Here is a 17,071-nt window from a genome sequence, read left to right as displayed (position 1 = left end):
GCTACAGAGCTAAAATGTAGTAGTACACAAAATAAAAATAAGATGGATATAAAGACCACCAATGCAAGAAACTAAGTGTTGTTGCTGTGACCAATTGGATGGTGTACCACCTGGACATTTATGCTACTTTCCACACAAACTTACACCCCCAGACTGAGACAAATTCACGCTTGAGAGTTGGATTTTACAAAGCTTTACACATGTTTAGTACCAAAAATGATGATGTATGATTGATTAATGCACAGAGTTGTCCAACTAGACTTCAGTCAACTACACCAAAGGGGGTCACACAACTGATGCTGTATCTATTGCACTGACGATGCTGGTTTCCACTAAGAATGTCATGAAGATCATGAATATCATGAATCCCTTGTCTTGGTGGTAGTAGTTTCCGTAGAGAATAATTCACAATTCATATGGCCACAGCAACTGTATAAAATTTTAGTTGCAATAGGATGCTAAACTTCTTGAAAGAAATTATGTTCCATGATCCTCTGTCTTTTATAGCCATTTTATTTTGTACTGTGATGTTTCAGCAGTGTAGCCATTTTCAAGCAAATTTTTAACCCATTACACATGCATGTTTGAGTTGGTGTCACAATTTCAGGCCAGTGTGTGGTTGGACAGACTTGAGAGCTTTAGCCATGATATCTGGTTCTGTACAACAGTAGCACACTGCCAAATCATTCACTAGTATGAGGGAGCACTGAACTGTATGTGGAGGACACCTCATGGCAAACAAGACAAAGATAAATCTGTGTCGACAGGTACGCTTTGACTCGTTTGCTATCTAGTGTTCTGTCACATTAGTATACGGCTTGGCTGTGTGCTACCATTTGTACAAAACTGGACAACATGGCTACAGATTTCAAGCATGGCCAATTACATACTGCCCATGAAATCAGACAACTGTAGCCCAAAAAATGTGTTTAATGGGTTAAAGATTTTGCTTGGAAATGGCTACAGAGCTAAAATGTAGTAGTACACAAAATAAAAATAAGATGGATATAAAGACCACCAATGCAAGAAACTAAGTCTTTAAAAGAATGAAACAAAACCACCACAAAATTCCCCATATTCAATGTGCATTTTAGGGGATAATCTCTTGTCAAACCAACAAAAGTGTTATATTATTGCTAAAACAATGCATTATTCTCTGTACTAAAAGTCCTGGTTGCTATTTGAGTGGATGAAAAGAAATTACCAATATCTATAATGAGTCAAAAGGTGTTAGAGATGAAAATGTTAGATGCCCTCCTCTCATAGTTCCCATCCCTTACATTGCACACCTGAGAATTGGTGTAAAATACTCTGAAATTCTCTTTAATTGCCTTAGATTCTGCACCATACTGCAATGAATAACAAATACTGAGAACCTCAAACTTCTGCAAGAGGTGACAACATTGTCTTATTATTTTGTCTCTGTGGTGTTAAATAAACACTATTCCTTACTGCCTTTAGTTACACAATTGAGAAATTGTGTGTTCAAAGTTGTGATGTTCATTACATACCATGTGAAGCATATAATTCACAGATTTTTGTTCCAACTTAAATGGCAGCACAAATTACCTAGAGCACCAACTGCAGGTTCCAAACTCCTGAGCTACAATGAAAATGACTAACTCTTGATTCTGGCTTACATGGAGAACATTACAGAGAAATACTATTTTTTTAATGCTTTTTCAACTCAATGTGCACTAACTGACTTACAAAATTAAGAGAGAATGCTGCCCTGCTATGCTTACTTCACAGTATTCAAATCATTTGTGTTCGCCAACTCCTAATATGACTGCTCTCTTCACAGTAGTTGATCTTTTGCAAATAGAGACAACACATTAACTGGGAGAGAAGTGCCTGGATCGGTAAACAGAGAACATCAGTACGAATTGTCACCAATATGAAACTTTGGTGATGTTTGAAAATTAAAGTCAATCTAGTAGACATCTGCAGGTAATGACTATAATTTTGTGAGGAACACCCATATAATTTTAAGAGTGGACATTCACTAAGAAATCTAACACAATTCGACACCTATGTACATACTGATCATGCATTAATTGTGATGACGAGACTGCTGTAATTAGTTAGTTATATGCATGTTCCATAGACTATAATTGTGATCTTTCACTATGATCTGGAAAATTAACTATTTTACAAATATAATACATTTTTTAAGTGAAAAATGTGGCTACGTGCTGACCACTTACATTCAAAGTACTTACTACAAGTACAGAGTGATCTAAATAATTATAGTTTGCATGCTGCATCCATGATTGAGAAGAAAACTGTACAACAGAAACACACATTTTTTAACGTATGTTTGAAAGTGGCTTGCAGAACTGAAATATATACTTGGGGGGTGGGGGCAGCCTAACTAATTATATGCTCTGTCCCTTAAACTCCGTACCCTACTGAAACTACTTGAAGTAACTACTTCTCACAAAATAACAGAACAGGATTTATGTCTTCCAGTCAAGTATAATCCAAAGGTCTTTAAATTAAAAAGTATCTAAGAAATATCTTGCCTATTGAATAATATATTACTGATAAATCAGTGATTACATAATGAAATGGATTCACCTCAATGTATTCCACACTGGAATATCATTAAAAGAAAGACATCCCATGCCAAATAAGGCAAATTTTTAAAACAGAGAAAAAGAAAGTCGAAAGGGAGGAGGAGGAAAAGTCGCAACACATCTCAACTAATATCAATATTTAAGTGTGGCCTTCCGTGGCCATTGTCACTGCCAGTAAAATTCTGCATGGTATGTGACCAAATTGTCAATATGCAAAATTCTCGGATGTTTCATACAAAGTTGCAAATGGCTTTCCTCAAAGTCTTTTGATGACCTAAGAGCAAAACGGCCTGAGGAAGGTTATTTGCACTGCTGTCCAAAATGTTGGAGGATTTTACATATTGACAAACCAGTCGCACACCCTGAAAAATTTTACTAAAAACATCAGACTGTTCTATCATGAAAAACAAATGTAAGTAGCAGAAATTCATATATTTTTTATATACAGCAGATAGTATGTGTGTAGCCTGTGCTCTCCTCCCAAACCTCTAAATAGATTTCAACCAAATTTGAAACAGGAACAGCAGGCCTCACGAGTACGAGCATGGCTCCAATGAGAGTGGAGCTTTTGGCAGAAAGACATTTTTCAGCCTCTGGCTTATAAGCTGCCCTGCATGTTGTGTGGGAACAGTGTAGGACAGTCAAATGAACTTGCTTTGCAAGGCAGCCCACATGTCAGTTTTTCTGGCCCTGACATATAGACTGCACCGCATGACAGTGAATTGGAGTTTTATCAGACTGCTTTGCATGGCGGCTTGTATGTCAGGGACAAATAAATGATTTTCAAGCCTCTGATGTGTAACCTGCCAAGCGTTATAGGTGTGTTGTGGGAGTAGTACTGGCCTGCTTTATTGAACTTTATTGCAGAGGCTACAAGTGCTGATAAGCATGGCTGGAACAGGTTTAAAGGAATTGAGGAGGGGATGGACAAAGTGAGGGGAAAGAGGAAATGCACAGAGAGAGGAGGAGGGAGAGATGCAGGAGGCAGGTGCAAGTTGTATAGGGTTAATGGGCAGGTGGAAAAGGAAAAGGGGAAGGGGATGGTGAGGATGGAAAAATAGAGGGGGAGAAGGATATAATCAGAGGGAGGGGAAAAAAGAGAGGGGAGCAGGATATGGTCAAAGGGAGGATGGAGAAAGATATGGTCAGAGAGGAGTGGAGGAAATGTACAATGATAGGAAGAGGGGGGGGGGACAAATGGGTGGTGGGGGGAGGGGCATACTCAACATATGTGCCAAAGACACAGGCGGGTGAAGCTGTAGGGAGAACACTAGTAATCTATAAATGCACTCGATGAAAAACACTGCATCCAGCTATCTCAAGAGTATGGTTTCCATTTAAATCAATTATTTTGTTAAAATGGCAAATTAAGCCTAGGCAGTTAACAATCATACATTGTTATAGGAATCATTTATAATGAAAAACTGTCTACAGATGACAAGTTGTCTGTCTATACTAGTTTATTCCTACCTCTATCAGCAGTAAATCTCACAGTGTCATGTTAAAGGATCCTTCTGTCCCTATTTGGTACAGCAAATCAGCATTTATTGATGAAAAAGAGAGAATGTATGTGCTCTACAGTTTTAATTTCTTTTGTAAGCTGGGTTTTGGACGTACAAAGCCATTTTTGGACAGTTGCAGTTGCCTGAAAATGGCCTAAAAAGTGCAAAACCAGTTCACAAAATAAACTAATACAGTATCACTGTGTGTTTTTCACAGACAAAATCTGTATCATGTGATGAAGTAGCAATATGCAACAGTATGTCTCACTTCTGTTCTGCCTGCTTCAGAAATCTAAAAATAACTGAACTGCTTGAAAACTATGAAAGTATAACTGAATGACACTGTATGGCAAACCTTTCACAGTTCTTATTTGACAACTGAATCACAAATGTCTCTCCCCCTTACCCCTATCTCATCGATCACTATATCAACTGAATCAATAGAAGAATATTCTGTGTAGTATGTTTAAGTGCATGGCTGTTCAATATCACAATAATGATATCACAGTTCTTTCTAATGCAACTCTACCCCAAACCCCGATCTTCGCAAGCTTAGAAGGTTGAACGTATGTAAAATTTCTGTGAAAATTGAATGGATTTTTAACTGGCTAAACATATACATAAAATACAAATGCAGACCTTTCCTGATGGGAGTCAGTAACTGCCCCCGCTGTGTCCATCACCAAGAGCATGTTATCATTGCTGTCATCCTGTTGTTGGAAGCCTGCAGATGCTGTCGAAACCGGATTCAGGTTGATATCACGTGGACGACACTTTGGAAATAGCTTTGTAATCTGATCAGGGGCCACCGCGCGCTCCAGTCCGTCGTGCACTGCCACACTGCTCATATCTGGCCGCCGGTACAGGTCAGCATTGGTAATGCCAACCTGAGGAGGAGTTGCACGCTTCCATTAGCTTTGTTCAGACATACCTCTATTCGACAACATTCACAGCAACAAAAATGTCATATTTCAAAAGTAAGGTCAGACTGACTATAAAGTGTAAAATATGCTGATCAGCTCCAGCTGATTGGCTACTGTGAAACATCCACATCACACATCCATAGGAATTTGTTTCTGTTGGACAACAAGCCATGATGCATGAGCAAATGCCCTCAGTAATGCTTAACTTCAACGTACACCAAGGGGAACATAAGGGACCACTATAAAAAGGGAAGAAAAGAGAGAACGTTGTCACAAGTTTACAGAAGACCATTAAAAAGCTCACAATGAGTGAAGGAGTTATAGTTACTGCATCCTTCCACAGAATTCCTCAATGACTCAATGGCAAAAAAGCTCAGAATTATTGCTGGTCTGCGAGCTTGGAAAACACTCCACGGATGTCAAAAATATGGGTAGTACATTTGAGCTGCTATGGTGTGAAAACACTTATTTTTATTATATTCTTCCACATAAATGGGTCAATTTTTTCCTATGTTATAACTGATGACAAGCCACAGATTTTTCTTCTCATCGTAACAATACTGACATCCACCTGAATGAGTACTAAACTAGACTCCATTAGGAACAACAAAATTCATCTTAACGTGGTGACTGGTGCCAAATTTGTGTGTTAACGTGTTCAAGAGTTAAACATGTGTTTAACTGACAGTCGGTCTCTCATATTTATTTGAAAACGCGATCAGACGTATAAGGCTGATCAGAGAAACTTATCTGTTTTTGCTATATTTAAATGAATTTTTGATTAATGTATTAATGTGCGACTCCTAAAAAATAAATACGACTTGATCAGTGCTTTCAAAGCATAAGCAGAGCATATTCACATTCATAAATGCACTTCCTCGTATCATCTTTTATTTTGTATACCAAAGTAACAAATAATGTCCCACAAAGTTATTTTTAATGTCAAGAACAAATATTACAGCGCTGTTAGTAAACATCATTTCAGCTCCAAAAACTGATGCAAAATAGTTTATTAGCACAGAATCTCATTTAAATATCTGAGTATCTCCGTATAGTAAATTATTTTTAAAACCTTTAAGCTCACTAAAAACCTTCAGACACAGTGGCAAAGTTACAATACTTTAATGTAGTTCTGTATTACTAACTTTTCTTTGAAACTGACTCAGTTTCCACTTAAAACTGACATTGCACTGAAATGTTATCCAAGTAAGTCATTCTTTGAATAATTTTATAGAAGAATAAATAACTGGATATATGTTAGACACAATAAATTACCAAATAGTGGAATTTTATATTAAACAGGAACTTCAAAGACATTTTACGTGGAAATGTAGTTTATGGAACAGTTTTATTCTCTTAATTGTTCTTCCTTCATACTCAATGAGACCTTACTTTTGAAAATGCCTCACAAATCTGAATATGTGTATAGTGATTTTATACTAAAGAAATACTAATTCATCAGAATTAGAGATCAGGATCTGTAATTTCACAATAAAGATATTTATTTATTTGTTTATTTATACACAATTTTTTTTATTTTTATACATGGAACTAATTTGCCATCAGACTTCGCAGTCATACCACCTAACTCAAATTCTATACTAAAATATAGCTTTTGATATGTGCCTCTGTGCAAGTGAATGTGGAGAGTACCAAACATATACAGTAAATTCCATATACAGAACAGATGAGCTTGTCAACATCACAAACCTGTCAAAGGGTATATTCTGAATGTATCTCTCAGCAATGCAATGTTGCTTAATATTTCTTGTATCATTTGACAGGATGATCGTTGGAGATGTTCATTTCAAAATAAACTATACAACAGACTACTTCATGACAAATATTCAGGTACTATAACAATGGTAAAGTCAACCAATTGTATGTTCTATGGACAGAACAAATGTATAGTCAAACATAATGAAATGACCTAAATGTAACCATTGTTTTACCACCAAATAGGTTTCACTGAAGTGGCAACTGGATCACAGAAATACTTCACCATTGTGTGTTCGTAAATCTCACAGCAAACTGTTATAAGTTGAGTACCAGAGAAGCACAAACACTTTACAATGGGTTGAAATCACGCAATAAATATTTTCATTGTCTTCCTTTACGGACAGCTCTCTCATGTAAGCTAACCATACTTTTTTTACGTTTCCTAGGTGCATTTGTTTCCTTGACACAAATTAATTGTGTACTGAAAGAAAGTGCTATTACAATTGCTTGATATGTAACAATAACAAGCAATTAAAAGAAACTAAATACTTTCCAGGGTGCTCAGAATTAACAATAAATATTTCTTTTTAGTAAAATGCCCCTTTTAGGGAAAGTGACATATCAACCACTTTTTTTAACTCTTAAGTCAACACAAACTCAAAAACTTGATGCTATGACCTGTTCACACAATACAACAGATGATTACACATGACAATGTATTTTTTTGTCACAAAAATAATATACGTCGTTTTCAAATATAATATACTTCCACAATCTGAGGCCTTACGAATTGCTACTAGGAAGTGTTTTACAGGCATATATCCTTTACTGACTCTTGAATGTCTCTAATCAGTCTCAACTATTCATTTTTTGTCATTACAACATTGCTTTAAATATTTTTCAAACTACAACACATTTTTCCAAAGTTTGCAGAAAGAAATATAAGAAAGGACAAAATTAATTAATAACAGCTAAAGTAACTTTTCTGAAAAACAGCAACTTTTCCGAATCATGGATGATTACCAATGGCCTGTTTCTACTGTCAATTTTGTACCACAGCGCAGTAACTTAGGAAGTTCTAACCCATCACAAATTTTCTCAAGTTCTCGATATTTGATCAGAAATGTCTCCTACAGATCTGCAAAAACAATGACTACAGACTCCAAAGGGTTTAGGGACCCTACAGAACCATACTCCATGATGTGAACTATATCAACAGTACTTCATGGTGCACGCACAACCTTCATGGCACTATTACATCAATACTCAGAGCAGAAGTGTGTTACCATATAACACCCTCCTCGTCTTTTAGCAAACTATCTTCCATTAAGTCACACATGTTTTGATATCTCACTCTGTAACAGAGAGGTACAATAACTTTGCCCATGGCATCTGATGATGACAACTAAAATTAAGATTGAAACTGTATCTCAAAACCGACAACAGTAGCTGGGCACACAGGATCATGTATTGACAATCTTCCCCAGGAATTTAGAAGAAAAATACTTATAAATTTGTAGAATCAAAAACAAATTCAGCAATATACTTGTTATAAGAGTGCCCTGTTACAGAAATTAGTTGCAAATTTAATACTTGCAAATTGCTTTTGCCAATTTAGCAAAAGCAGCCCCATGCAGCAAAGACAGCACTACATGAAAACCATTTGGCTGATGTACAAATGGGCCATCACAGATCACTTTCAAAGAGCGACATGTGCAGGACAATATTCTCAAATCCACTGAAGCTAGTTTCAATTTTGAAAGCGAAAGGCACCACACATTCTAATCCACAAAAAAGCATTTAGTATCGTATGTCAACATCATGAATAAGGGACATCAACAACAACTGCTTGGATGTAGTCTACTTTGTTACACTAACTACAATGCATAAGAAAAATTTTATGGCACAGAAAGGTGCAAATAGTCAACTGGTGTCAGCCAATTTTCAAGTAAAAAGCTAATGCTGCATAATTCACACCAACCAAATTATAAGCACACAGCACATGAGCAACGCACAGAACTTATTTACTAAAATCTACTAAACTGACTCACAGAGTACATGTAAGACTTACCTTACGTCTGTTCTCTGTAACGCCCAATTAATGCTATCTATAGTTGCAGAGATGAATATCAGCCTTTGTTAACACAGCATAGACATTGAACTGTTCATCTGAACTGCGGTGCACCAAGTCAAGTGACAAATTTATTTTAAAACAAGAAGTGACCAAAACCATTGTACATGGAAATCCTTTTTGTGTAAAGTCAACAATGTATTCTGTTTTAGAAGGCACAAATTAAGGCATCCACTCGCCACACGGAAGAGGTTTTCCACAACGTATGAACAAGGTTTTTACCATACCTCAGATACTATTCTGCTGCAATACCTTGCACCACATTATTCCCTTAAACCTCTTATATGGAGAGTTGTTGCATTACATGTTACCACTGTTTCATTCCAGCCAGGACATTTTACTTTGTACTTTTAATTCATAGCTTCTTACTAACAACACTGCATTAAGCAAAGCAATTTTTGGAAATAAATATTCCGACAGGGTAGCCAAAATTTATCTTTACAACTTTAGACTTTAACAACATTGAAATTATACCGGATAATAGGTGGTTTTCATCACATGACAGGATAACTATTCTTAGCAAAGAAACTGCTCCAATTCCTGGAGAAATGCTAGAGGAAGGTACTGAATTCCTCATTGTTTCCAATGACACAATGTTCTCTAGGCGTGTTTTAAGCTCAGCTGTTACCTTTATGGCACTGGTCTGTTAGAGATAACTAAGATTTTTTAAATGCCTTAATGTTTATATCACTAAGTTTTCTTTTTTTGCTCTCTCCTTTCATGGTATTATACAAAGTATATCTAGGTAAGCAAAGCAGTCTGAACCATTAAACTTCATGGTAAGTGAAAACAGTGTGTCTGTCAGGACTAATTCAGGTCTGCTTGTACTTCTCTCCTACTTTTTAAGCTGTCACAAAGTTTCAATAGAGAGCAAACACAGCTGCAGAGTGGAAGACTTATACAGTCTCAAAGAAGTTTACGAGGTGCATTCAAGTTCTAAGGCCTCCGATTTTTTTTCTAATTAACTACTCATCCGAAATCGATGAAACTGGCGTTACTTCTCGACGTAATCGCCCTGCAGACGTACACATTTTTCACAACGTTGACGCCATGATTCCACGGAGAGTGTCCTTCATTGTTGGAAAAAGCCAAAAGTCACTAGGAGCCAGGTCAGGTGAGTAGGGAGCATGAGAAATCACTTCAAAGTTGTTATCACGAAGAAACTGTTGCGTAACATTAGCTTGATGTGCGGGTGCATTGTCTTGGTGAAACAGCACACGCGCAGCCCTTCCCGGACGTTTTTGTTGCAGTGCAGGAAGGAATTTGTTCTTCAAAACATTTTCGTAGGATGCACCTGTTACCGTAGTGCCCTTTGGAACGCAATGGGTAAGGATTACGCCCTCGCTGTCCCAGAACATGGGCACCATCATTTTTTCAGCACTGGTGGTTACCCGAAATTGTTTTGGTGGCGGTGAATCTGTGTGCTTCCATTGAGCTGACTGGCGCTTTGTTTCTGGATTGAAAAATGGCATCCACGTCCCACCCATTGTCACAACCGACGAAAAGAAAGTCCCATTCATGCTGTCGTTGCGCGTCAACATTGCTTGGCAACATGCCACACGGGCAGCCATGTGGTCGTCCGTCAGCATTCGTGGCACCCACCTGGAAGACACTTTTCGCATTTTCAGGTCGTCATGCAGGATTGTGTGCACAGAACCCACAGAAACGCCAACTCTGGAGGCAATCTGTTCAACAGTTATTCGGCGATCCCCCAAAACAATTCTCTCCACTTTCTCGATCATGTCGTCAGACCGGCTTGTGCGAGCCCAAGGTTGTTTCGGTTTGTTGTCACACGATGTTCTGCCTTCATTAAACTGTCGCACCCACGAATGCACTTTCGACACATCCATCGCACCCATGAACGCACTTTCGACACATCCATAATTCCATCACCATGTGTCTTCTTCAACTGTCGATGAATTTCAATTGGTTTCACACCACGCAAATTCAGAAAACGAATTACTGCACGCTGTTCAAGTAAGGAAAACGTCGCCATTTTAAGTATTTAAAACAGTTCTCATTCTTGCCGCTGGCGGTAAAATTCCATCTGCCATACGGTGCTGCCATCTCTGGGACGTATTGACAATGAACGCGGCCTCATTTTAAAACAATGCACATGTTTCTCTCTCTTTCCAGTCCGGAGAAAAAAAATCAGAGGCCTTAGAACTTGAATGCACCTCGTAGTATTGGGAATACAAAGAAAAAATATCAAGAGTTATAGGAAGTTTTGGGGGGGGGGGGGGGAAATCAAGAAATGAGGTTTTACACTAACAGGTGGATGCATTAATCCTTTACTTCTGAAAAGCACTTGACTCAGTACCATAATAGCACATGTTAATGAATGTACAATCACATGAGTATCAACCAAAATTTGTAACTAGATTCAGAATTTTTTGTTAGGACACAGCATATAATTTTGTTTGTAGAGTTATCAATATAAGTAGAAGGTACTTCTGTCATGCCCCAGGTAAATACTTTGGGGACTTTCGTGATCTTGTTGTGCATTAATGACCTGGTAAGCAATATGAACAGTAACCTCACACTTTTTGCACATGATGCAGTTATCTATAAGTAACTATTACCCGAAAAATTTCAACAAATATTCAGTTAGATCTTTATTAGATTTTAAAGTGGTGCTTGTTTTAAGTTTACAGAAATTTAAAACTGTGCACTTCATAAAACACAGGAAACTAGTATCCTATGACTGCAATATCAATGAGGCAATCAGAATCCATCTTAACTTGCACAAAAATGTGGGTTTAACCAAACTTGTATGGAAATGAAAAGAAATGATCATGTATGGCCAGTAAAAGGTAAAGCAGGTGGCAGGCTTATGTTCACTGGAAGAATGCTGGGAAAATGAAGTCAGTCCATGAAGAAGACTGCTTACAGTTGTGTGTTCCATCTTAGAACACTGGTCAAGTGTGTGAGGCCCCTACAATCAGGACTAAGAGGGGATATATCAGAGGTACGCAAAGAATGACAGCACACATGGTCTAAAGCACCTCTGACTCACTGGAGAACATACTGGAAATGTTGAAAAACCTGAATTAGCAGTCACATTAATATAGATGTCAATGCTTACAAGATTCAAGAACTGGAATAAATGAAGAGCAGAGGAATATATTCAGTCCCCTTATATATTGCTCCCATAGGGATTGCAAGAACAGTATTAGCCTCAATACAGTGTACACAGAAGCATTCAAGACTTTTTTTTCACGTTCCATACGTGACTGGAACAACAATAAACCATAAATTTTAGTATAATGCTACATACCATGTGTCATATGCTTTACAGTGACTTACAGAGCACGTATGCAGATGCAAGCTTAAAACCAAACTGTATTACACCTTCTGCCAACCTACTACCGATCAGCCATTGCTGACAAGCAGCACTGCATCATTATTTAATGAAGAAGGCGAAAAGGAATTCAGACACCTAAAAAATGAGACTAAGGACAAAATCGCTAAGCAGGAATGGCTGGAGGACATATGCAACTCTATTGAGTCATGTATAACTAGGAGAAAGACAGATAATGCCTATGGGAAAATTAATGAGGCCTTTGAAGGAATAAGAAGAAACTGTATCAATATCAAGAGCTCAGATGAAAAACCAGTACTACAAAAAGGAGGGAAGCTTTTAAAATGGGTATACATGGGAAATGAACTAAGGCAATATACAAGAGCTGAATGAAAAGTAATGCCTCCACCTTCGTTAAATAGGTCTGGATGGGAATATTTTAATAAATCAAACACAGAAATAATCCTTAGAATGTGATCTTTAATTGCCAATACTTACTTTTCCACATTATCACCAGCCAATAGGATACATTTCTGCCAACGATGAACAAGTTTTCTGAAGCCGTCATGGAAGAAGTCGAATTGAAAGAACATGAAACATTCCTCATTAATCATTAAGCACTCTCCTATCCCATACTCCCAGCAGGACACCATAATAAAGAACACTGATAATATATTGCAAAAGTGAACAACAGAAAGCTCAGACAGTAGGTACAATAATGTCTCAAGAACAGTTGGGGGAAAAGAGAGGGGGTTGTCAGGGTTGTTTTGGATGCGAGAAGATTAAATACAGTGGTTTTAAGGAAAAGTAATAAACCATGCAATACTGAAGAGTTTTGCAAAAATTTTCTCGATATAAATTTCTCACTTTCTGTGTTGCAGCCTGTAGTTAAGGGAACATTAGTTAGGCTAAAGAATCCAATCATGTACAGCTTTTTTGCATGAAGGTAAGTGCTTCCAACACAGTGTAATACCCTTTGGACAAAGTCTCTTTGTATGTTCATTAGAGCTATTGATAAAGTTTCAGTAATGAACTGCGTAATTATGTGAAAGTTTATGAAGATAACATCTTTTTCACTAGTCCTGATTGGCATGCACCCTGTAGAGAGTTAAATGAAGGTCTTAAAGCTATTTTCAAAAGCAGTACAAAGTTGCAACTTCATAAGTCTGTATTTGTTAAGAAAGCTAATTCACTTTTACAACAAATAATTAATGAAAAGGGGACAACTTGGTCCAAAAAAACTGAAAGCAATTGCAGACTTCCCAGCAAAAAAATTAATTAATTAATTAATTAACTAAATAGAAAAGATGGTAATAATAATAATAATAATAATAATAATAATAATAATAATAATAACAATAAAAGAAGCAATGTTCAGTTTACTTTGATACCAGAGAAAATTCGTGAATGAACAATAATTATCCTTGTTTGGGTAATATGTTGAAGAAAAATGTTGTATGGAACTGGACATCAGATCGTGACGAGGCTTCTCAAAATTTAAAGAGGGAATCAGTCAACTGTAAATTATTTTACCATCCAGACTATTCTTTGTCTATTTTTTTAATGAGCACCAATAAGTTTGAGGTTTGGAGGTTGAAATTTCTCAGTTAATAGAAACATTTACAGATGTGGATATTAGAGTACTTGATTTTGCCAACATGACTTTACAAACACAGAAAAAAATTACATTACTGAACTACAGCCAATTTGAGGGAGATTATTTGGTCAAAAACCAATAGTTCACACATAACACAAAGCTTTTAGTTTTCTACAACACTGTAGGTTAAAGCATCCTCAGATTGACCAGATGGACATTACATTTGCAGCAGTTTGATCTGTAAACTAACATCAAAAAGGGAGGGACCCATTCTATTCAGAATGCCACTGCAAAAAAAAAAGAGGTGTTGATAATCAAGATATAAATGAGGGACAAATAAGCGTTTCATTTGGGGGGGCTAAGAGACGAAAAATTAATTAGAGGAATTTGAAGTAAATGAGAAGGGAACAGAATGAAGACACAGAACTTAAACAGTATTATGTACAAGGATCTACTATTTTGAAGAAACTACCTAGATAAAGAAAACTGGAAACTATGTTTCCCTCAGAAACATGTGAAGAAATTGATGACTTTTTGCAGAGAGATGTTGGCTTAAGTCCAGGAAGTCAGAATACTCACAACTTGTGGAGAATGGATGTGATAAGCGCAAACAGCCACTTACTTTACCAATGGAGGGTTTATTGCCCTCTATTCATCCGAATGCCCCAAAAGAATTAAGTGCCGTCACTTTGCTTGGGCCACAGCTTACTTCAACCAGAGCACATAAATATATTATGAAAATGATAGTTGCTACTCACCATATAGCGGAGATGCTGACACACACACACACACACACACACACACACACACACACACACACACACACACACACACACACACAGAGAGAGAGAGAGAGAGAGAGAGAGAGAGAGAGAGAGAGAGAGAGAGAGAGAGAGAATCTCTGGCAGCTGAAGCCAGAGAATGCACTTTTGCACATTTGTTTATTTTTGACAAAGGGCCTGTCTGCCAAAAACTCATTTTGTGACAGTCTTTTTGCTGTGTCCATCTGTGACTCAGCATCTCCATTATAGGGTTGAGTGCAACAACCCTTTTCGTAATATTGCTACATTCCATACTGGATTTTCCATTGTTTAAGGATGCAAAAATATTTTTGCAGTTTTACATATTTTTCCAAACAAACATTTAAAACTTTTCCCTATAAAGAAACCCAATACTAAAACTTCTGTAGAAAAACTAGATAGATCATTTTCATAATGTGGGAGTACCAAAATCCTTTATCAGGACAATGGGCCTCAGCTTACATCCGAAAGACTTATTCAATACATGGGGATGTACAAAATGAACCACATAAAAATTTCCACCTATTTTCCAGAAGGTAAAATGAGTGAAAGAAGATCATCATCATCATCATCATCATCATCATCATCATCCTGTTCTGCCAAAAGGCAGGTTTTCACATGGTAGTTCTCCAGGCTGTCCGGTCTTCTGCCATCCTCTTCAGGTCTGCATAATTTCCTCTTCCCTTTATGCCATCTATCATCTTGTATCTCCTTCTTCCTCTCAGTCTTCTCCCACAAACCAATCCTTCCAAAGCATCTGCTAGCAAGCACTCCCTTCTCAATGAATGTCCCAACCAGTTCTTTTACCTTTTTCTTACAAACTTCAGCAGACATCATCTCTCACCAACCCTTTCGAATACTCTTTCATTACTCACTCTTTCCATCCAGCTTATTCTCTCAATTCTCCTCCACATCCACATCTCAAATGCTTCTAACCTTTTTCCATCCTCTTGTCTCAGCATCCATGTTTCTGTCCCATATAGTGCCACACTCTAGACAAAACATTTGCTAAGCCTTTTCTGTAGTCCTTTATCTAACTTTCCACATAAGAGTCTCCTCTTTCTGTTGAAGGACTCCTTCGCTATGGCAATTCGAGTTTGCACCTCCAGGTGACATCTCAAGTCTTCAGTTATTGTGCTTCCAAGATATTTAAATGCACTTACTCAGCTAATGGTAGATTGTCCTATTTTAATATTGGATAGTCTGCGTCTTGTACTGAAAACCACACTCTTTGTTTTTCCTGTGTTTATTTGTATCGTATATTCCACACAAGCTTCACTCAGATCGTTCAGCATGTTATTCACTGTCCGCTCACTTTCTGCCACATCTTTTAGAAGGGAAGAGAATGAAATGTAAAAGAAGATGATAGCAACAGATTATGCTGCACATATTGTAGTAAATACCGCACTATTTGGGCCAGCCATATACACAATTTTGAGACTATAATCAACTACCTGCAAAATGAATCTTCTGGATTTGCTGCCTGTCAACTAATGTTTGGAAAAAATCTACTAACATTATCAGGGAAGGAGTTGAAGTGTCCTACATGAAGTGAATTAGCTCATAATGAAAGGATCAGGCTAGGAAAAGGAATGATGAAAAAAAGCTTCAGAAAGAAAAAAGGAGGCATGACAATATGGTAAAACCAAGCATTTGAAATTAATGGAAAGAAAAGAAGACTCTAGTACAGCAAACTAATGACAAAACAATTTAATTGAGTAGATAAAAATCTACTCACCAAGTGGCAGCAGAACCCACACATGCAAGAAGGTTGTACAATCAGGCAAGCTTCCAGAGCCAGTGGCTCCTCCTTCAAGTGGAAGGGTTGAAGGTGAAGGAGGGGGTGTGTAGGAAGAGGTGTGTAGGAAGAGGTGTGTAGGAAGAGGTGTGTAGGAAGAGGTGTGTAGGAAGAGGTGTGTAGGAAGAGGTGTGTAGGAAGAGGTGTGTAGGAAGAGGTGTGTAGGAAGAGGTGTGTAGGAAGAGGTGTGTAGGAAAATGACTAGATTTTGAGAAAATCACTTAGAACCGCTGGTCAGGGGAGACTTACCACAGTTCTGGCCGACTTTCCCAAAATCTGCCTCTTTTCCTAGACCTCTTCAGTCTTTTTCCTTCACCCTTCTTCAACCCTTCACCCCTCTTCAACCCTTCTGTCTGAAGGAGCCACTGGCTCCTATCTTCTTTTATCAAGTGGGTTACTTCCAACACAGACATACAAAATGGTTACGCAATTCTTTACATTTCATTAACTCAATACATAATCCGTAAATTAAATTACTGCCGTAATATATAATTCATCTAACTTAGCAAAATGTAACCAAGCATTTTCCAAATTATTGTGTAGTTTCCGAAATACTAAAAAGGACGTATGCCAAACTCTCCCCAAAATCTTCCGCCTGGGTCAAGAAACCTAAGAGATAACATCTACGCAAAAGTTCAGGATCTCATGACTAGTCAGTATTATGTTAAAGTCTTCACCCACTTAATATCCAATGAACACCTCGCTCGATATCTACAGTAAT

At 37.5% G+C, this 17,071-nt stretch overlaps 1 protein-coding gene across 7 annotated transcripts in view; it reads right to left on the bottom strand.

Annotated features, from left to right (window-relative positions):
• Positions 1–17,071, bottom strand: part of LOC124615403 — a 494,346-nt gene that overhangs the window by 248,227 nt on the left and 229,048 nt on the right. For 6 of the 7 annotated variants that reach the window (XM_047143247.1, XM_047143248.1, XM_047143249.1 and 3 more), the window contains exon 4: positions 4,721–4,968. The exons of the other annotated variant lie outside the window; for it this stretch is intronic. In XM_047143247.1, coding sequence (XP_046999203.1) covers positions 4,721–4,929 — 209 coding nt within the window. In that variant the 5' untranslated portion in view covers positions 4,930–4,968. The remainder of the gene's footprint in view (positions 1–4,720; positions 4,969–17,071) is intronic. 7 annotated transcript variants of the gene reach the window in all.

Source organism: Schistocerca americana, chromosome 5, assembly GCF_021461395.2.
Source record: "Schistocerca americana isolate TAMUIC-IGC-003095 chromosome 5, iqSchAmer2.1, whole genome shotgun sequence".
Classification (NCBI taxonomy): domain Eukaryota; kingdom Metazoa; phylum Arthropoda; class Insecta; order Orthoptera; family Acrididae; genus Schistocerca; species Schistocerca americana.
The sequence above is the reverse complement of the archived record's forward strand: the minus strand, read 5'-3'. Positions and strand labels throughout refer to the sequence as shown.